This window comes from Mustela putorius, unplaced genomic scaffold (assembly GCF_011764305.1).
Source record: "Mustela putorius furo isolate JIRA1106 unplaced genomic scaffold, ASM1176430v1.1 tig00000129_pilon_pilon_pilon, whole genome shotgun sequence".
Classification (NCBI taxonomy): Eukaryota; Metazoa; Chordata; class Mammalia; order Carnivora; family Mustelidae; genus Mustela; species Mustela putorius.
Window position 1 is genome coordinate 41,989,210 of NW_025421290.1, and position 22,591 is coordinate 42,011,800.

The 22,591-nt window shown below is 49.7% G+C and overlaps 1 protein-coding gene across 2 annotated transcripts in view; it reads left to right on the forward strand.

Annotated features, from left to right (window-relative positions):
• MAP3K9 (mitogen-activated protein kinase kinase kinase 9) overlaps nt 1–22,591 on the forward strand; it is a 73,516-nt gene that overhangs the window by 19,709 nt on the left and 31,216 nt on the right. For both annotated transcript variants that reach the window (XM_045072936.1, XM_045072943.1), the window contains exon 3: nt 22,391–22,571. In XM_045072936.1, the coding sequence (XP_044928871.1) occupies nt 22,391–22,571 (181 nt within the window). The remainder of the gene's footprint in view (nt 1–22,390; nt 22,572–22,591) is intronic.

A 22,591-nucleotide genomic window follows, 5' to 3' on the forward strand; every position in this document is an offset into this window, starting at 1 on the left:
TTAACATTTTATTTTTAGGTAATCTCTGCAGCCAACACGGGGCTTGAACTCATACCCCCAAGGTCAAGAGTCGCAGCCAGCCAGGCACCCAGTACAGTGTTGTTCACTATGGTTAGTCACCGTATTGTATGTTAGGCCCCCCAGAACTCACTCATCTTTTAATGGGAAGTTTGTTACTCTTTGGCCAGCATCTCTCCATTTCCCCTACCCTTCAACCCCTAGCAACACCATTCTGCTCTGTTTCTGTGTTTGCCTTTTTTGGCTTCCCCATGTAAGTGAAATCACACTGTATGTGTCTTTCTGAGTCTGACTTATTCTACTTGGCATAATGTCCTCAAGGTCCATCCATTTGTCATAAATGGCAGGATTTCCTTCTTTTTTAGGACTCATACTTCATTATATGTGTATATACAACATGACTTTATCTATTCCTCCATAGATGGACGCTTGGATTGTTACTGTATCTTGGTTATTGTGAACAAGGCTGCGTTGAACTTGGGGATGCAGATATGTCTTGGAGATAGGATTTCATTTCATTTGCATATATACCTAGAAGTGGGATTGCTGAATCATATGGTAATTCTACTCTAAATTTTTCTTTTAAAAGATTTTATTTATTTATTTGACAGAGACACAGTGAGAGAGGGAACACAGGCAGGGGGAGAGGGAGAGGGAGAAGCAGGCTCTCTGGTGAGGAGGGAGCCTGAAGCAGAGCTTGATCCCATGAGCCGGGGATCATGACCTGAGCTGAAGGCAGATGCTTAATGACTGAGCCACCCAGGCGCCCCTCTACTTTTAATTTTTTGAGGCACCTCCATACTGTTCTCCATAGTGGCCACAGTAGTTTACATTTGTACCAACGGTGCACAAAGATTCCCTTTTCTTTACATCCTCACTAACACATTATCTCCTACTTTTTGGTAATCACTCTCCTAGCAGATGGGAGGTGATAGCTCATTGTGCTTTTGATTTGCATCTCCCTGATGATTAGTGATATTGAGTAGTTAGCGCCTTGCTCTCTGTGCTTAGGAATCCCGTGGTGTATCAGGAACCATCTCTCTGTCATTGTCAGTTCTCCTCTCTCCCTCAAACTCATAAAATTAATCATAAATTATTGTCTTTCCCAAGTGCATGGCAGTTGGTGACAAAGAAGGGTGACCCATCCAGTCCCATGGATGGTAATGAAAAATCAACTTAAATGTTTCCAAAAGACGACGACTTAAGATTATTAGTGACATTATCTGATTTTTCTTCTTAGCTTATTACTCATGGTGACAGCAATATATGGCCTTCCCTTTTCTCTCCCCCAGGATTCCTAGAGATAGGATGAGGAATAATCTTACTTTGTGCTTGGTGCTATGGAATTGTATTTGGAGCAGTATTTATCCAAGCCGTTGCAGGCAGAGGTGGCGGGAGCCCCACTAGACAGGAGAGGAAGCTGAGTCTCAGAGAGGTTTAATGCGTTGCCTGAGAAACCACAGCTTTAGAAATTAGTGGGTCCTAAAGTCAAGTCCATGTTCTCCGACACTCGTTACTGGTCTTCTCTGTTTTTTAGGAACAGATTGTAGTAGGAGACTCTATTCTAGCACCTTGTTCTGTAGGATGACCCTGTGACTAACAGAGACAACCCTGGCTTTTGAAACCTGGTCTTGAGGCCTTTGTGGGCCGGATCATCCCCAAATCTGGAATCAAAGGGAGGGTATCCTTCACTCTTCCAACCCAGGGGCCTGGCTGTTCTCAGATGCACAGGAGCTGAAGGCTACTGTCTCGTTTCCTCTCGCCCCAGGGCCCCTCCAAAAGCACAATGTGAATCTTAGCCATCATTCTGTAGCCTCAGCCTTGCCTCTTGTTAGTGTTCCTTGGGAACCTAAACCATGCTTGTATACAGCTGTCCAAAAGTTGGCCTGTGACAGAAGTTTCCACATTATTTGACTCTTATTTTTGCTTATGTTGATATTGTGGTTTTGCTTTTGTTTAAACAAGGGAACTATGAATAGATTTCAGGTAAATTCGCAGATGCTTATTTATGGAATTAAAATTTTTAAAGTTTTAGTTTAGAGAGAGAGAGAGAGCGAGTAGGGAGAGGGGCAGAGGGAGAGGAGAGAGAATCTCAAGCAGACTCTGCACCTTGTGTGCAGCCCGACGCAGGGCTCAATCCCATGACCCCGAGATCATGACCTGAGCAGAAACCGAGAGTCAGACGTCCAATGGACGGAGCCGTCCAGGCACCCCCATGGAATTTTAAAATTCTTAACCAGGAAAGTAATGTAAACATTCAGAAAGGGTTTGCACAGACTTGTTAATATCCAAGCCCCTTGTGGTTTATTCGGATGTTATGACTCTCAGCTGCCTGTCCTCTTGGGGGTGAGCAGGCCCCCAGGGGTGTTGCCTCTGCAGCCTTGTTTGCAACCAGATGGACTAGGTCGGACCAGCGTGGTAATCGCACTGCACCCCCCCCCCCCGCCAATGGAAAACGGCTAGGCACGCTAGGAGTGCCCACTTCTATTTTTAGATTAATGTCACGACGGAGAAATTTGACTTTCCATCCTTCATCCCTTAGTGCTCCGAGTCGAATCGATGGCTTATGGAACAGCCCCCAGACCGTTATGAGTGAAGCTTCCCAGCTGTTCCCTTGTCCCGCCTTTCAAAGAGAATTTTGACTTTGCTGCCACCAGGATTTTTGAGGTGTGGTGACAGGAGGAAAGCAGAGGGGACAGGAGAGGAATCGTGCAAATTCATGCTGACAGAAATGTTTTTCGGAAAGGCATTTTCAGCAGGAAATTCACGAGTTTCTTTACGTGAGATCAACAAACAAGAGAAATGGGGCATTTGCAGAAGTTTCTGTGGAGCATATGAGCCCTCTGGTGTCTGGCAAAATAAGTAGAAAGTCCAACTAATTTGACTTACTTTCAGAGGCTGCCAGTACCACCCCCCCATTGGATACATTTCTACCCTGTGATCTTTACATGTAAGGCTGGCTTTGTGTGCAAGGTTCTAGGTCATACGATGAATCTGGCCAATTTTGGGCTCCTCATAAGCTTTTTTGGTGCTTGATTTGATATGTAGTATATTGGAGGAGGGTCTGGGAATGGGAAGGTCACTGATAGTAACCTTGTAGGAAGAGTATGAATGTCCCTCCTCAGGAAGAGGGACATATTCTAAGACCTTGCCCCACTGGGAGGTTTCCTGAGGGCAGGAAAGAAGGCATTCCAGCAGTTTCTGGGTGTGCCCATTATGCCTGCCTGTTGTAGTTTTGAAATGTTGGTGAGGTCTGGTGCCAAGAAAGAATTCTTGAGACTTCTTTGGTGCGAAAGGGATGGTTTTATTAAAGCACGGGATAGGACCCAGGGGCAGAAAGAGCCGCTGCACTGGGGTTGTGAGGAGTGGCGGATTGTGTACTTGGGAGTTGGGGAGGTAAGGAAAAAGGGAGGTGTCCAAAAGGACTTTCATGTGTCCAGGAAGATTTATGGGATACCGGAGGGCTGACTGTTGCCGAATTAAAGTGTTTTTCCTTCTAGTAAGGCACTAGCATTAAGACAGTTGGGAGCTTTCTGGAGGAGTGTTATACTGCCTGTCTTAGGTCCTTGTCGATGGGCTGCAGGTCATTAAGAAATTTAATCTTGTTCACTCTCCCTTCTGCTTCTGGTTCCCGCATCACTCATGGACGGGAGAGTGATGTGAGGGCTCCAGGAAATCGAGTTATGGCTCTCTGAAAGCCAGGCTATTGGTAAGAACGCTTTTCCCCTGTCAGTCACTCAGACATGGGTACCCCGGATGGACACTCATGTCGTGCAGGACTGTGACCTGTATCAGTTAACCGTTGGTTTTTCCCTTTGTTTTAGGGTGGTCATGGGTGCCTGAGGAATGTCACTCAGATCCCGCGGCCAGGGCGGGGATGGTTGTGGGGGGTCCCCTGGTGCTTTGTCCTCACTTTGCCTTGTGCTCCCTCATCATAACTTTCTGGGGACTGGCTGCCCTCTGGAAACGGAGGTGGACGGCCTTGAGAATCTCTGTGGTTCTGAATCTGCCTGACCACGGGAAGATCCTCGGCTCCATGGCAGGGGGTAGGATCTGTAGGGTCATCTTTGGAGGTAGGCCAGGAAGGTACAGGCACAAACCTCGTCTCGCCCATCCCAGTGGGCATGGAGGTGGAAGGAAGGGAGTCAGAAAGGCAGCCATAGCATAGACAGGAAGCCCGTGAGTCAGAGCAAAGCTAGTCCTAGCCTGAGGCTTCCTTGAGATTGGCCTCTCCCGACTCTTAGATGGGAGGTTAGAGAGTGACTCATAGGAAACTTTAATGTGTGTTTCTAAGCTTTCCAGGACTATTAAGGACCTGTGGCTCAACATGGCAACTCCCATGGTTTTGAGCCTTTGTGGTGGGGCTTCCTTGCCTGCAAGGTGATGGCGATGATTTTCTGTGGTGGGTCGTGCTGCTTCTTCCTCACCCTAAAATCTTTCCTCCTCTGCGATGCCTGGGGTGAAGCGCGGGCTGTAGAGCTGGGGATGTTTGCGTTGTGTGTTGGTTAGGACTCTCAACCAGCAGGTCCTCGTGAGACAGTGACGTGCCCATGATTACGCAGACGCTGTAGGAAATGCAACACATCACTTCAGTGTATACGTAAGGTAGACATCACTTCCAGCACATTCTTTCCATCCTCCAGAGCTGTACTACGGAAACATGCCCAAACAGCCAGAACAGGGTGATGCCATCTGGAATCACGTGCCAAGCGTGCATGAGATGATGTCCAAAGAGGGCAGATTTTCTGCCAGGCATTGATGGAGGAGTTTGGTCTTAAAGAGGGAGTGAGTAGCAGGTTGGTGGGCCACGGGAGGGCGGTGCCCATGTTCAGCCATGGCTAAGTGTTTATCCATGCTGGCCTCTGTTGATGCTGTGCCTCTGCTGCTTGGGTTTTGTTTTGTTTTGTTTTGTTTTTTAGAGTTTATTTATTTGAGAGAGAGAAAGAGAGAGAGTGCGTGCCCAAGCAGGGGGAGGGGCAGAGGGTGAGGGAGAAGCAGGCTCCCCGCTGAGCTGAGCCAGCAGCCTGATGCGGAGCTCCATCCTAGGACCCTGGGATCAGGGCCAGAGCTGAAGGCAGACTCTTAGCCGACCGAGCCACCTGCATGCCCCTGTCACTTGGGTTCTCTAGGAATTTCCCACATGGGACTATTGAACAGGAAAGCCTTGCCCCCAACTATTTGAGTCTTCCATGTAGAAACAACTCTCATCTCCAGTCGGCTGGGGGGCAGAGTGGGGTGGAGTGTTACAGGCTCTGAGCCAGGCAGATCTGGCTTTGGGCAAAGTCCTCAACCTCTGAGCCCATTTCCTCTTCCGTAAAATGAGGATAATCCTAGTATTTACTCATAACATCGTCACGGGCATGACATGAAATTATGCACGTAAGCCCTTCGCAAAATGCCTGGTACAAAGTAAATGCCCAGTAAAAGGGAGCGTTTCTTTTTTTAAGAATACCATTTCCGAGAGCAGCTGCTTCCCTGCTAGCAGCAGATGTAAGTAGACTCACAAGTAGACTCACAAGTGCGCTACCAATGGTTCCCATTACTGGTGCTTCAGAACAAACCGTTCCACACGAGAACCGTTTCATTATGCTCACGGAGACCAGGCTGGGAATTGGGAAAGGGCTCGGCAGGAGTGGCTTAGTTCCTGCTTCTCAGCTGGGACAACTTGGAGGCTCTGGGTGAGGCTGCAGATGGAGGCAGGAAGTATCAGAAAGGCTCATCACGCCTATGTCTGGTGCCTGGGCTCGGGGGACAGGAAGGCTAGGGCTGCTGGCGGTGGTGTCCACATGTAACCCCTCCAAGTGTGGCTGGCTCGGGGCTCGTGGTCTTCTTATATGGTGGCTCAAGGCCTCAGGCACGAATGTTGCCACGAATGCGGCAGAAGCTGCACCATCTTTCCTGATCTGGCTTGGAAGTCGTGCCATGTCATTCACACGGCGTTCCAGCCCTTACTGTGAGTCTCAGGCCTGCTGAGGTACAGAGGGACAGAGACCCGCCTCTCAGTGGAAGGGGAGTCCAGATCACGTCAGAGATGGTGTGCTGTTTTGATAATGCAACCTTTCCTGCCTGCCAAGGGAACTCTGGTGGCAGAGCATGGAGACGCGGGGTCGTGGAGGGCCCGGGCAATAGTAGCACCCCAAGCTCGCGTAAGAAGGAAGAATGACTGTTGGTTGACACAGCCGTCAGAGGTGTGATGTGCTGCCTGTCTGTGGATGCTTTGGGTTCGGTTGGTAGCCGGGTGTTTCTGAGGCATGACAGATACCTGGTAGCCCTTCTCAGGGACGTGAGGCCCTGCTGTGGGACTGGGCAGGGCAGGCCGGCCTTTGTGGAGACGTTCTTCAGTGAGGAAAGTGGGGATCCAGACGGTCTGCCTCCACCTTCTGGTTTCCTGGTGGTGACATCTGTGTGTGGACCAGCTCGGGGCGAGAGCCCCAGCCGTGCTGTCTGAGCCTCCTCTGCCCAAGATGACAGTTGCCGTAGGTGCCCACGTTGAAACAGTCCTATTTTAGGATGTTGGAGAGAGCAAGGTGTCCTGCAAACACACGCTGGGAAGTCTGGCCGGAAAGAAGGCACCGATCTGTCTGTTTTAATCACAAGAAGCTTGGCTCTAGGAGAAGCTTTCCTCAGCAGCAGGAGAGAGGTGGGAAGGGGGTCCGGCATCCAAGGAAAAGATGAAAATGTGGTTGCCGTGGGAAGCCAGGGCGGGTTGAAAGGGTCGTTGAAAAATAGCTTGAAGCAGGCTGAGAATTGTGCTGTGTCTCTTGAGACCAGCCACTGTCAGTCTATAAATACGAGTTTGCTGTCCCGTCCCCCTATCCTCCAGTGAAACAGAGCAGCAGAAATCCAGCCATCATGCTGTAGAATCGTGTCGCAGGCACAGAGGTGGGCCCAGCACGGAGAAGCCTGGTGCTTTGAGTTTTTTCCTGAGTACCGGTGTACGCATATACATCTTTTCCCTCATTCCCTGTGACACATATTCACGGAAAGCCAACCAGAGTTTGGAGTAGCCTGGAACCCTGGACACTGTCCAGGCTTGAACAGAGGCCCCAGGACCACAGTGCTGTTAACTAGCCTGTCTGAACACCGTGCTTACAGCCCAGCGGCCCGAGGACTGTCTCTCAGAGCAACGCACTAGCTAGCCCGGGGGAGCTCCTCTAGCTGGGCTGTCCTCTCCGACCTCATGCTTAGCCTGAATCATTCCTGGAGCTCTCTGCTGCATCCCTTGGTGGACGCGGTGCAGCGCCGTGCCCCGGGGTCTGGGGCTTGCCTGCTGTCCCACAGGAATGCAAGACGGAGCTGCTTTGGCACCCAGTGTCTGGCCTCAGCATGTCGGGACTGTGGAACCACATGTGGTCCAGACAGTGGCGGCTGGTGATGTGTGTTGGTGGCTCTACCAGGAAATGAAGCAACCGTGTTCCCAGGTGGTTAGGGAGAGCTGGAAGGGGGTGGGAAGCCTTGGCTCCGGCTGGAAGCCAAGAGTTGGTGGGTGTATGTTGTCACAGAGGTAGGGGGGACAGAACATTTAAGGCCCCTCTACTCCCTGAATGCTCATATCTACCCAAAAGGTTGATGACACACAGGTCTCCAGCTGGGAGCGGCTGGGTGATGTGAAGTCAGAGAGAGTTCCTAGGACCCCTGTCTGCCCCTTCTCCATGTTCATGTGATCAATCGCTCCTTCTCCCTGCCCCCATCACCCCCAGCCCAATACCGTGGTTCATTCTTCACCACCTCCCCTGGGCCCCTGATCGTAGAGGTTACTGCTGGGTTCTTGCATGTCTGACTGCAGCCACACCACGTCCCTGCTTCGAAACTGCTGGTCACTCCCAGGTAGATTCCAAGCGTCTCCGCATGGCCTGCAGCCCTGCGGTCCAGCCCTGACCCTTCAGGGCTGCTCCGTCATCTCCCTTTTCCTTTTGTGAAGGTTCCGCTACAAGGGACTATTTTCTCTTGCCTCTGGCGTGTCAGGGATTTTTTCCCCCCTTTGGCCTGAAACCACGTTATTCCCTCCTGCTGAGAATGGCCTTCTGATTCTTCCCTGTGTGTTCTCTGACCCCCCTCTTCTAATTTTTTTTCCTCTCTACAGCTCCTGTTTCCATAATTCTCCATAGTAGGTGGTTAAACAGGATGGGTGGGTGGAGTAGAATAAGGTCGTCATTGAGAGCATGGGAGGAAGGGGCGCCGGGTGGCTCCGCCGGTTCGGCGTCCGGTTCTTGATTTCATCTCCAGTCATGATCTCAGGGTCCTGGGATCAGGCTCCTCATCAGGCTCCGCATGCAGCTCAGAGTCTGCTTGAGGATTTCCCTCCCTCTCCCTCTGCCCCTCCCCGTGCTTGTGCGCTCTCCCTCCCTCCCTGTCTCTCAAATAAATCAATAAATCTTAAAAAAAAAAATAAAAGAGCATGGGAGCAGAAGCTCATCATCCCAGCTCGGCCACTTACTGGCTGCGTAACTCAGAGGAATATCCTCACTTCAGTTGGCTACCGTGTCTTCATCTGTAGGTAGTGATGAAACAGTGCCCATTGCTTGAGGTTTTTGATGGGCTTGGCGCATGCCGAATGCTTAGCACAGAGCCTGGCGTGTCGTTAGTGCCCCATACGTACGAGCAGTGGCTACAAGGGTGGACTTACGACCAGAGCGGGGATGTGAGAATGAGGGGCGCTCCGTCCTGTTTCCCCTGTGGGAGCATCTCTTCATCCCTCCCTCCTCCTCCCCCTTTTGCCCGTGTGGGGACCTGTTGGCCTTTTCCAGTAACCAAAGCAGTTGTGTCCTTAAGTGGGCAAAGTCAGTAGATTCCCAGGCAGGAATGTTAACAGGGAGGAGTCTTGCTTTCTTGGGTAACAGCCTGGATTCTCTCCTGGTGACTCTTCTGATCCTGGATGTTAGCTGTGTTTTAGAGGCTTTGGATCACCCCTTTCCACCCATGGTGTGATGCGACAGTCAGGGTGGGACGTCATGGTCTGTGGGCCGAGCCCAGCATCATAAGTAAGAGTTGACCTGCTGGGACCCTCCCGTGAAGGGCTGACCCTTGTTCCTCAGAACTCCACCCGGGGTCCTGACCACGTTGAAGAGCATCAGGCTAGTCTCCCAGGGCTGACTTTCTGGCCCCTGGGCTGTGATGCAGCAAAGAGAATCTTCTCTAAACTAACCCTTCCCTCCACCTAGGGATGGAGAGAATGGTCCCTCCTGGGGCGCACGAGCAGTGAGCGATGTCTCTCCCATGGTTGACTGTGGCTCCCGGTGAACCGGGCAGCTGAGGTACGGAGCTTTTGGAGTTGACCTTGTTCTTTGCATGTCCGATTTGTGAACCTCAACCTTTCTCTCCCCCCTCTCTGGAGGCCCTTCGTACTAGCCTGGTAGACACACATTTTAGAACAGGAAAAAGAGGTGTGGATGTGGTGTGGGTGCAGACAGGGAGGGAAGATTCTGCAGCGAAAGGGATAGGACTGAAGCATTGGACCAAGTGATGGGGCCCTGATGACGGATGGGAAGTTGGAGACGGTCAGTCCAGAGTTTTCCATGAAGGGCCGATAGGAAAGGATTCCGTGAGTCCAAGCAGATCTCGGATTAAGATCATCCTGTGTTGGGCTCCACAGAACAGCTGGATTGGACCTTCCTGCTACTGCCCAGCACCGAATACACACCTGTTTTGAAGGTGAAGGTCCAATGGAGAGAGCGGGACTTAAGGTCCTGGGATTCCTCCGTTTTCCTAGTGCTTATCCTCATACGTTTGACCACTGAACATGAAGTCCGCTCTCCCCATGACTTCACTGCTGTTCCTTCTGGGGGGTGTGACTCGAAGGTGACCAGTGCTATCCTGGGTTTGCAGAGTCCAGCCTACCAACTCTAAGCAAAACTCCCCACTAATTCTTTTTTTTTTTTTTTGAAGATTTCATTTATTTATTTGACACAGAGAGAGAGACAGCAAGAGAGGGAACACAAGCTGGGAGAGTGGGAGAGGGAGAAGCAGGTTCCCGCCGAGCAGGGAGACCGATGTGGGCCTCAATCCCAGGATCCTGGGATCATGACCTGAGCTGAAGGCAGAGGCTTTAGCCCACTGAGCCACCCAGGCGCCCCTAGACAGCATATTCTTAAGGAAAAAAAAAAAAAATCTGAAAAAAAAAAAAAAAGAAATCTGATCAAACTATGTGTTTTTACATACTAATGTTTTACTAAAATATATTCACATATATTAAATTTTGCCTGCTACATCTTTTTTATATATGTATTTTAAAGTGCATGTATAATATCTATTAACAAGCCAAATCATATCACAAGGTTTAGAATATAAAACAAAGGTTTCCTGCTCTATCCTGTGTTACTCCCTGAGTCTTCCTCCTGGCCAGTGATCTTCTTGAGGGGAGGTGCTAGTTTAATTTATATTTGAACACCCTGTACTTAGCACTGTGCATATGGGCTCTCTTAACAGGGGCCTCTTTAAAGAAAAGGAAAAACAGATTTAAGTCAACACTTATTATAGAACATGACATACTCCTTAAAAAACATGCAGCTGAAACTTGTTAAGTTGATTCATTTTATAGACGCTTGGAGAGGCTGTCCAAATCCTTGGCCGCATCGTATGGAGATTTTATTGACTGGGATGTTGCTTTTGGTTTAGATTTTCAATTTTAATATGTCTTTTTGCTCCAAGAAATGTTGTAGGAGTGGAATTGAGCTTTGTATCTGTTAGATTAGGTTAGCTAATGAGAAAAAAGATCCCCAAAATAACAATGGCTGAAAGAAAGTTTTTTTTTTTTTTTTTTTTCCTTTTGTATGTCAAAGTCTGGCGGAGACAGCCCATGATTAGCAGGGTAACTCCCTTCCACAAGCCGTAGACCCTTTCCCATTCACAGCTCTGCCTACGTTGGGGCAGGATCTTACCCTCAAGGCCCAAGGTGGCGGCTAGATCTGCAGCCATCACATCTGTGTTCCAGGTAGCACAGTGGAGGGAGGGGTGCAGAAGGTCTAAAGGCCGGGAACTGAGAACTCTTGATACTTGTAAGCTGCCGGGTTGTGCTTTGGAACAGGAAGGACGGGAAACATAGTTAACGTGACATGTGGCCAGACGCCCCTCCTGCACATGAGGGTTCTGTCACTATGGGATGAGGGGCAGATAACCACGGAAGGGCGACTCTCCGTCTGGGTCACAGCTTTCAGGCCCTTTTCCTATCATTAATCCCTTGTTAGTGCTTCCATGATATGTTGCCAGGATTGCTAACGTAGCAATTCTTTTCTGCTGTGTTTTCAATTTGTTTTCTCTTCCTCATGGAACGCTGCTGACTCTGTCCTTCTGTTTTAACCCTTCCTTGGAGATTTCTCTCCCATCCACTCCTCTGGAGCTGGAGGATTTGAGACGCCGGCCTGGATGTGAGCTGATGGCCGACAGGTAGACTTTTTCATCAAGGGCAGTAGCCTTCTGCTTTGTGCCTGTCCAGCTTCCGGTTGTATCATCGGCATCACTGGCTCCCAGGGGTGGCTGCAGACCTCGAGGGGTGGGGCTGCTGCAAGGGCTTTCTGAATCTAAGTGTTGGCAGAGAGTGTAAGTATTCCAATGTCTGTTTTTCAAATGTAGATGCTGTCGTGTTGATCAATACAAATTGGATTGAAAGTGGGTCTTTCTCCGTGGGTATTTTAATACGGTGGGGTGGTCGGGCACTGACTGGGATTTCATTCAACCCTGGGCTATGTCCTGGCTCTGCCTCTTAGCACCTGGGGACCAGCCTCTGAACTGTGGTTCCACATCTGATAGTGCCTCCCTGGCTTACTGAGAGCGTTCCAATTACGGAAATCACTTAGCAAATCACTTAGCCTGGTGCACAGCAAGCCCCGAAACTCCCAGAAACATTAGCTCTGGTGACGGTTTCCTTCTTAACCCTGAAAGTACATTGACCGCCAGAGTAGCATTTGCTTGAAGGCTGGAAGAACCTATTTCAAGAGGTCGGGAATCACTGCTGTAGCTCCTTTGGTGATTCTGATGTCGCCAGCCCTCTGACAGGTTTGGGGAGCACTGTCTAAACAGATTCGATCAGAGACCTTTGTCGCCAGCCTCCTCGGGTGAGCGGCGTGGAAAGGGAGGCCATCGCGGTTCGGTTGTGCTCCAGCTCTGGGTCACCAGAGGTGGGTCACACAAGGTCACTGTGCTGAGTGCTCTTCGGCTGCGCCCGGAGCGCTTTCACACACCCAGTGGTTTCCTCTTCCACACCCAGAGAGAGTGATCCCAAGCCCACCCCGTTCTCTCACCCTTACATGGCTCTTCCGACGGGGCCTTCTGGCTGCCCATGCCGAGTGTCGCCAGGAAGCTCGGCGTGGCTGGCTGTGCCCATGGAACCCAGTGGAACTCTGCTGACCTTGCCGGGCCGGCTGGAGCCTTGCCGGCTGCGTCTCCGGGCCGTCTCCCGCCTGCACCGCACCTGCTGAGGCGGGGAGTCAGGGAGTCTAGGTGGGGGATCATTTGCCTTCGTAAGCAAAGTCTGATCTCTCCTGTTCCTGCCTGGAGGGCCGGAGTGGCAGAGGACCAGGGGCCAGGAGAGGCCAGGAGACGCCGGCTGGCCACGCTCCCACTGCACGCTAGTGGTCCGTGAGGCAGGCCCTTCCAGGGGGCTCTGCTTTCAGGGAGTTACAGATTCCCAGAAGGTCAGAAGTGGGGAGCAGGGGCCCAGTGCAGGTTGCCCAGTGGTCGAGCTGGAACGAGACGTTCTAGGCTTTCGGCTCCTGCTCTTTTCTTTCTGCCTCGTTGCAGCTCAGACATTGCTCCTGCGCAGCGGGAGGGAGGGGACGCCATGGCGGGGAGCTGGTGGCTGGACTGCGCTGTGGCAGGAACGAGCAGGAGCCCCGGTTTTGTGTCACTGGAGAGGTGGAAGAACTAAGCCAAGGAAAGGTCCCTTGCAGGGAGCCCTTGGGTACAGACCATACCAGTTGGCTTTTCCCTATACCGAGAAAACAACCAAAACCGAGGCAGGACCCTGGGCCAGGCTGGCAGATTGGACACGGGCACGGACTGCGTCTGCTGGCGCTCGGTTCTCAGAATCCCGGGAAACCGCAGGAACTCCCGAGGCGGCAGGAGAGGAGGCCACGGCAGCCTAGTTTGGGAAGGTGGGAAACAGGTAACTAGCCGACCTAGGAAATTGAGGAAGTCTTCGGAAATTGAGAAAGATCATTTCAAGCTGACTGTGAGGAAAGCAAAGAACCCGTCAGTCAGTTTGTAATCACAGATGCCTGAAAAGCCCAGCACACGGCAGCAGGAGGCAGCCGGGGCGAAGCAGGGTCCCCGAGTAACCAAGACTGGGCAGCAGTGGTTCGGCACGCCCTGCAGTTCTGTGGGCCTGTCTTCTCCAGTCCGTGCCGCCTGACCGCTTCTCCTTTTGGGGTTAGGGGGGTAAACCGTTTCTGGGTGGGGTCTGGGCACAGTGGAAGGTATAGGTGCTTTATAGGAAAAGGAGGGATGAAGTGAGTGTCTCGGGGCTGATGCCTGCATTCCGAGATCGCCTCGGCCCTCCTTGTGGTGGGCTTCCCGGCACCCTGGTGGCCAGGACTTGCTTTCCCGAGCTGTTGGGAGATATTCTGACCTAGGTTGGCCCGGATCTCCCCACCGTCAAGCTCAAGGTTGACAGACTCCTCCCGTGCGCTGGGAGGTTCTAGTCCGCTTTGGGTCCCTCAGACCTCACCCTGCGTACTTACCATGGAAGGGTCACAAGGAAGGAGAATCCACACGCGTGCCCGTGTACTCACCAATGTCGACACTGGCCAACTCGTGGGAGATCGTCTTTCTTCTGTCATTTCACTCACCCCCCAGCCTTGATTATTTTGAAGGGAATGTGTCAAGGGAAATTCCGATGAAATATGAATCATTTCATATTATTGGTAAATATTGCAGTAGGTACTTTAAACTACAAGGACTCCTTTTTAAAACCAAAGCACAATTTGGCTCTCAGTCGTGAGCAGACAACCAAGGATTGCTGGGACTCTGAGCAAAATCGCCTTAGAGGCCAAAGCACAAACAGGAAAAGCAGCTCAAGCAAACTGCGCTGGGAGACAACAAAGTAAAAAAGAACCATCAGGGATACCCTCAGAAGAGAAGACTGTGCCCATGTTACAAAAACAGCTGTTACACAAATACATCAGCGTCAGTCCCCCCAAAAAGAAAAAAATTCGGAGAAGGAAAAAGAGTAATTAAAACCGTGATAGGAAAATGAAAAACCCAATAGAAGTGTTCGAAGGTAAAGTGATGATACCTCCGAAAGAAGAGGAAAAAAGATAAAAAGATGGGAAAAATAGAGGAGACAAGATCAGGAAATTGAAGGACCAGTCTAGAAAGCCCAGTATCTGAATAATGGATTCTATTCTATAGAGAGAGAAAACAGAAATATAGGCGAGGAAATTAACAGGAAAATACTTCAAGAAAATTCTCTGTAACTGAAAGACATGATTGTGTAGATTTCAAAGTACTCACTAAGTTCTCACCTCAAGCCACATCCCTCTAAGATTTCAGACCACAGGGGACCAAGAAGAGAGTAGAAATTTCCCAAAGGAAAAAGACGCATCACTTACAGAGTATCAGGAAACAAAATGGCTTGAGACTTTTTAACAGCAGTGTCGAAAGCGAGAAAATGATGCACAATGTCTTCAGAATTATGAAGGTAAATCTCTCATCATTTTTGTACCAAGTATAGGGATGGAAAAGAGACATTTTCCAACAACAACAAAAAAGAACCTTCCATGCATTCTTTTCTAAGGAGCTACTGGAGAAGGCACACCACCAAAGCAAGAGAAGAAGCCAGCAAAGAGAAAAAGTGGGGTGCGGGACACAGGGACAGGAGAGGAATGAGGGGAAAAGCCCCACAAATTGGGAAGGGGGGTCTCCGGGAGCATGGCTGAGACCTGGAGATTGGACAGTTGACATCCGGCAGTGTGACTCAGGGCTGTCATGGCCAACTCAGCTGCTGGTGGTGTTCCATTGATTTAACCTGAGGACTCACTGCCTGGGGGAGCCTGGTGCAGATTCTTATCTGCACTTGGCTGTCTTGCTCATGTGCTGATGAAGCTCCTTGCCCCGCTTACTGGATAGATGAGTGTTTGCTTTGCCCAACCCAGGAACCGGAGGTAGGCCAAGGTGAATTCAGAGCAAGGAAATACGGAGGTGCTCACGCCTGTGTATGTGACCTTATTTGGAAACTGAGTCTTTGTAGATATCAAGTCAGGACGAGGCTGTATTAGATGAAGACTGGCTCCAATCCAGAGACTGGTTTCTGGATAAGAAGAGGGAAATTTGGATACGAACACACAGAGATGAGAAGGCCATGCGAAGACACAAAGACAGACATACACAGGGCACACAGCCAGATGAAGACGCTGGAGTTAACGCTGCCTTGAGCCAAGGAGTGCCAAGAATTGCTGGAAGCCACTAGCAGCTAGAGGAGGAAGGGAAGGATTCTTCCTTCCCAAGAGCCTTTGAAGGGAGCAGAGTCCTGGCCACACCTTGACTTTGGACTAGAAGTCTAGTCTCTAGAACAGAGAGAGAATAAGTTTCTGTTGTAAGCCACCACGTTTGTGGTAGTCATGTTGTGGCAGCCCCAGAAAACTAGTATGCCTAGCTCCATACATACCTGCCCCTCGCTCTTTCCGAACTAAACAGTAACTTATTTAAGAATAGGTGGTAAAATATAAAAAGAAGGAAAGGAATGAATGGCAGAAGTCGGGAAAGGGATGTGATGAGGGAGAGACACAGGGAGCTTCTAAGGGACTGGGTAGGGTACAGGAGTTTTCATCTCCTTTTCTTTAAACCATACACACACTCTTCTGTTTGTATATACATTGGACAATAAATTGGGGGAGGGGAAGAGACTCAACCAAGCAGAGCCGAACCCTCAAGAGGTAGACCAGTTGCCCATTCAGGGAGAGATGGTGCTGATTCATTCAAACTAAATGAAGGTCTGGGGGACGGGAGTCCTGGCGCCAAGGTGAGCGTTTAGCAGATCAGAGCCCCTCGTGCTAATGGAGATGAATAATAAATAAGAAATCTCAAAATGATAAATCATCAACCAAAGCTAAATTTACCATTATGACATATGGGAGTGTCTCCTCAGTTATGCCAAGTTTTGAGTGCCTGGCCTCCAGCTAAATGGTATTAGGTCAGACACCGAGCCCTCTGTGGCCATCCCCATCTGAATTATTTCTGCCTCTAATAACCTAACAGGATATGGCCTTTCAGAGGGTGTGTATGAAATGCCACTGAACCCCGTAGAAAAGTCACTCCTCCCTCTGTATTCATGCAGGTTCGACATTCATTTTGTCCCAGTTTTCCTATATTCCTTTCAACATTTCTAAATGTTTCTTTCTAACAGACTGAAGGCCCTAGGCTCAGGGTTTGACCCGTGACAGGATCTACGGTTATTTTTGTTTTCATTTTATTTGTACAGGTTAACTGATATTAGAATATTTGTGTTTTTCATTTATAATAATACAAAATTTCTTTTAGTAATTTTTAAAAAGTCACTGTAAAGAAAAATGCTAAGTAAGTGGTGTATAGTTGGTTCCTGATCTGGAAATAATCGTGAATTCTGTCCGTGGGTTACGGAGGCTTGGAAAACTGCCTATCTTCCTGATTGTAGCAAAACGTTGGCCCCTGTTGATGTACACTTTGTCTTCACCTAATATTCAATTTTGTCTTGTATCTTTCCGTGTAGTATGTAGGGAAGGCCCTACATACTACAGAATCAGGGCAGAATCAGTCGTTTCTCTTTCCTGCGTCCCCCGACCCGACCTGGTGGCCGCTAGATGTTGTAGTCACCAGTGAACCGTGGCTGTGGTGTTCCTCTCTCAGTCTCATTTTCTTGCCTCGTACACGCTGGCTCCCCTTCATGCCTCAGGGATGGATGGCACCGGGCTGGGGGGGATGTCCACTTCCCCCCTGTTCCGGGCATCCACAGGGTGGTAGTCTGAGAAATGCACAAGCTACTTATTTACTGAAATAAATGACCAGCAAGGGGTCACTTCTTTCATAGAGTCTGGTTCTGTGCTGGTACCTGGAGGGAGAATAGTATGGATTCCGGAAGACAGAGAATGGGGTTTTTGCCCACGAGGAGTCCTGCCCATCACCTTCTGGAGGAGGTGGTGGGACACACCTGCCTGCAGTACTGGGGAATGATTTAAAAGAAGCGCATGTGTGAAATTGTATGATAGTGGTTTTGGGTGCTGAAGGAATAATTCAGAAAAAGGCAGTGCGGTAAAGACTGGTCTAGGCATCTGGCAGGAAATGAAATAAGCCTATAATGAAAGGCACTAGGATTCCTTTCTATCCTCTGGGTGGCACAGCACATGAAGAGAGGTCTGGCTTTGGAGCCCATCTCCGTTCTTCTCTACCGTGGGCAACTGACTTAACCATTCTGTGTCTGTTTCAGCATGGGTAAAATTGGGAAAATATTGGTACCTACTTCATAGAGTTGGTTTAAGGATTAACTAAGGCGTTGTATGCAAAGAGCATCGTGCCACTACATAGCAAGGGATCAATAATGGATAGCTAGCGTTATTAATTTATCAACCATTCCATTTATTTCTACAGCAAAATAGTATTGTTGAGTTACCATTTGTCAGCAACTCCCAGGTTTCCTACCAGTGTCTTCAGTACGTTGGCTGCTGAGTCCCCTAGCTTGCACTTATGCACGAGACACTGAATCATCAGAGTAACACTAATAGCTGTGGTGTCCCAAGTCCCTGTTTGGGTGTCAGGCCCTCTGCTAGGTGCTTCGTTACTACGTTGCCTTTAATCCTTATCCCCGTTTTATAGAAGTGAGAGTAGAAGCACAGAGTTTATGAAACTTGTCCAGGGTCACATGTAGAGTGTCAAGGCTGGGATTTAAATGATCTGCTTTTTGGGCTTTTTCTGATCCATACTGACTCTTGTTACCGTTGCCCTATACCCATTTCGTCATCCCAAATTGAACTTGGCTTCCTCAAAGGGCTTTGCCTTTCAACTTCAATCAAGGATGCCACCATTCTTCTTGTCACCCACATCTGAAGGGCTGGGACCCTCCCCCTTCTCCATCCAACCTCTCTGTCAGGTTAATCAGTAAGACTTTTCGTTCAAATGGACCTTTTCCTCTCTGAGCCCTCCTACCCGGCCAGCCCCCCCGACCCCCATGTTGACTTAGGCTGGACTTGTTTTCAGCATTTGTTCCGCTGCCCTACCTGTGAGAGGTGAGCTTTACACAATACTTGGACGGACGTTGTTAGATTTTGATAAAGCATTCTTAAATTTTCTAAGTAAAGCACCATAATTTGTTCTTGCTGTGGCTGTTTGTTGGTGGTAGAAGTTCAGAAGGGTCTAACTTCAAGGGTACGGGAGATAAGCTGCTGTGATTCTAACTTCCCTTTCCCCAGGGAAAGTGCACTGGGAGGGAACTGCTCCATTCTGTTTTTAAAAGTAAAGTCTTTTTCTTTAACAAACGGGACAATTGGATAGTCATATGCCAACCAGTGAGGTTGAAGGCCCTCTTGTGATACACAAAAATGAACTAAGAATGGATCAGTGACCTCGTTATAAGAGCTGAACCCGTTAAACTAGTAAAAGAAAACATAGAGGCAGATCTTCATGAACTTGGTTTTGGCAATGGAATCCTTGATATTTCATCAAAAGCATGACCAACAAAATAAAAAACAGGTAAAGTGGACTTCATCTAAGTTAAAAGCTTTTGTGCATCCAAGGACATTGTCACGTGCGTGAAAAGACAGCCTACAGAAGGGAAAATATCTGCAAGTCATCTATTTGGTAAGGGTTTAGTGCATGGAGTCTATAGAACGAAGTCTTTTTAAAAAAATTTTATTTATTTATTTGACACAGAGAGAGATCACAAGTAGGCAGAGAGGCAGGTAGAGAGAGAGGAGGAAGCAGGCTCCCCGCTGAGCAGAGAGCCCGATGCGGGACTCGATCCCAGGACCCTGAGATCATGACCTGAGCCGAAGGCAGAGGCTTAACCCACTGAGCCACCCAGGTGCCCCATAGAAAGAAGTCTTATAACTCAAAACAAAAAGACGTTTCTCTTTTTTTCCTGCATTTTGAAGATAACATATAATGTATTATTTGTTTCAGGGGTACAGGTGTGTGATTCATCAGTCTTTCACAATTCACAGTGACCACCATAGCGCATACCCTCCCCAATGCCCATAATCGAGCCATTCCATCCCACCCACCCACCCCCAGCAACCCTCAGTTTGTCTCCTGAGATTAAGAGCAAAGAGACATTTCTTAAAAAGAGATACACAAATGGCAAACAAGCACATGGCTATATGCCCAGCATCACTGGTCAGTAGGGAAATGCAAGTCAAAAAATCCCAATGAGATACCACTCCGCATCCTCTAGGATGGCTGTAATTTTTCTTTTTTTAAAAGTAAATACAAGGGAAAATGGTGCGTTGAGGATGTGGAGAAATTGGAACCCTCTCCCACTGCTGGTGGGGATGTAAAATGGGGCGCCTGCCGAGGGAAGCAGCAAACATGGAGCTACCATCACAACGTAGTGATTCCGCTCCTCGGTGCATATCCCCAAGGATGGAGAACAGGTCCGAAACAAATAGACGGACCTATGTGTGCATAGCGGCGCTTCCTCACAGTAACTAAAAAGTGGAAACAGCTCAAATGTCTATCGTGGACAGATGGATAAACAAATTGTGGTCTATGCGTACGAAGGAATATTACTCAACCATAGGAAGGCGTGCCGTGTGGCTACAAGCTATAATACAGAGGAGCCTGGAGAACATTATGCTACGTGAAATTACCAGATGTGTCACCTGTCACCTGTCCATTTGTATAAAATAGCCACAATAGGTAAATCCGTAGAGATAGAGAACACATTGGCGGCTGCGAGGGGCTGGGGAGAGGAGAGGATGGGGAATGGTGGCTGCCAGGATGGATTTCCTTCGGTGGGACTAGACAGAAATCTAGAGACAGCCAGAATTACTAGCTGGCTTCTAACCACAGCCTCTCCCCTTTGTTGAGGTCAGAGCCCGAAGACCAGGGATTTCTAACTCCGATGCCGTCAGGGGTCCAGCCTGTGGGGACACTTGTTTGAAGTCGCTGGATTTAAGGCAGCAGAGAGCAGTGGGGACTCGGTGGAACTGGGCGGGACCTACACTACCTAAAGGCATTCGTATTCCGGCAGATCTTTCCTGGGCTGATTCTTGCCGCATCTCCAACCTGCCGTCCGTCTTAAGCCATCCGGCATCCTCTTCATCACGCCATTCATCGCCTAAAAATCCACTTCCTGTCACAGAACCTAGATGTCTTTGCTCCCCAGCCTGGAATCTGCGACGCTTAGCAGGTTCCATATGTGCCAGGGAACTGTTACCCCCTCCCACTCACCCCGTCCCAGCACCTGGCGTTGGGGGCGGGGGCGGCTGTTACAGGACCAGACCCCACTGGCTGGGTGAGCGGATGGTCTCACTCTGAATCTTTGGTTTCAGGGCGGCTTAGAAATGGTCCGTGGCTGGGGGCTGCCTCATACAGGGAACGGTGAGTTTCTTTAGTACCACTGGCCCAGGAGTTTGAGTGCATATTTGTCTGTTATCTCTGCCGGCAGAGATGGGGAGAGGGGCACAGAAGAATCTGGAAAGAGTTTTGTTATTTGATGAGATGGAGAACGTATTTTTTTAAAAAAATTTGTCCAAGCCTTTAGAGGTGTGGATCCGTTCAGCTCAGAGTGGGGAGGAGTGTGTCCGGGGGCTCAGAGAGGGTGTGGAGGAAGGACACCGAGCCCATTAGGTCAGGGAGGGACTGGCACGGTTTTCTCTGTGTTTCCAGCGCTGCAGCTCCTCGTCATCCCTCTCCACGGCTGGTTTTTTGAGAAGCACGTAGGACACAGACCTGTGGCCCACGTCCTTCCAATACGTAACGGCTCAGTGGACAGGCTGGGGGCAGGAAGAGAAAATTACAGCGTGTGGCTGACGGGAGGGACTGCCTGAGGTCCTTGCCCTCAGAGTCTCCTCCGAGCCCCTCCTTGGTACCCAGAGTACCACCACCACGGACCCTTTCTTTAGATAGTGAAAGAGTTTGAGCTGTCAGAGAATCTTAAATTGCAAAGACCTCTCAGAGAGGTAGAGTTAGAGCCTTCTTAAGAGCCCCTCAGTGGGAGTTTGAGGAGAACCAACCCAGGAAGGGTAACCCCGCCCGAGTAGGGCTCAGAACTCATGTTTTCAGTGTTTACCTAGACAGAGTGGCTGGAGGAATGGAGTCAACCTTTTTTTAGTTGTTATTCTCTCTTCGATGGATTCCTTTCCCCACTCTCTCCACTTGGACTTGAACAGCAGGGCTGGGGAGAGGCTCCTTCCTTCTCTGAAATCCTGCGTAGAGAGCTCTCAATTCTGGGCCGTTCAGCGTCCGGCCCACAGGAGGCTGTGCTCACATGGCGCCTTCAGAGCCATCCTGCTTGTGGACATGGAGTTCTGGCTTCTACGCGGCCACTGCCCTCTCAGAGTTCCTTGGCTTAGCTTCTAGGACATTAGTCAATTAGCGCTTTTGCTCTTTTTAGGAAGATTGGCCCCTGCAAGGGGACGCATATCCCTGGAACCCCCTGGAGGTGGCTACCTCAGCTACCATCCTAGGAGAACTAAGATGGCTCCGCACAGGGGTGCTTTGGTGTTAGAAGCCGGGGGACAGGCCCAGAGTGTAACTGGTTGGGCGCATTAGTTCTTTCTTCCTGGGTCATATCCACAGAAAGCTTTGTGGGTGTAAACCTGTGTGTGCCCTTTGACTTCTGTAACTTGTCAGCCAGTTCTCAGTGCCTGGGGGTGAGTTCCCAGGTCAAAGGGAAGCCTCTGTGCCCCAAGACATGTTTTCTTACAGGCTTAAGTAACTTGTAGAGGTTCATGGAAACTGCTCAGACACAGTCTGAAACCTTGGAAATCCACCATGCACCGCCATTCCTTGTAGTCTGAGAGTGGTTATGGCCCGGGGTGCCCGGGCAGACGGGAAGCCCAAGTAGGCTGTCCTCAGAAGGGTCGGCTGTGACCTTGTGGCTCCTTTCATAGGGTGTGAAAGGGCCGTACGCCATGAGGGTAAAAAAGGGCCTTTGTGTCCGACTGCCTGCCTTTCAGTCCTGGCTTATTGGTATCTCAGTTTCCTCATCTTGTGGAAAGGATACAGCAGTGGTACCTACCTTGTAAGGTTGTTGTGAGTTAAAGGTAATGCCTAGAAAAGACTTGGCACAACAATGGATGCATTGTAGAGATGTCTTACCAAAAACAGTGGTTCATACCATCAGGCTAGCGTAGCTGCCCAGGGAGCCTGGCGGGGAGGACAAGAGTCTGGCAGGAGGGCTCTGTATTCGCTGGTTTTCCTGTGATTGATGCAGACTTTCTGGTTTCTTCCATGTCTTTTTCTTGCTCAGTATTGATCCTTCAGAAGGTGGAGAATGGAGACCTGAGCAACAAGATTCTGAAGATCACTGACTTCGGCCTGGCTCGAGAGTGGCACCGAACCACAAAGATGAGCGCAGCGGGGACGTATGCTTGGATGGCACCTGAGGTCATTCGTGCCTCCATGTTTTCCAAAGGCAGTGACGTGTGGAGGTAAGATCCAGAGGCTCAGG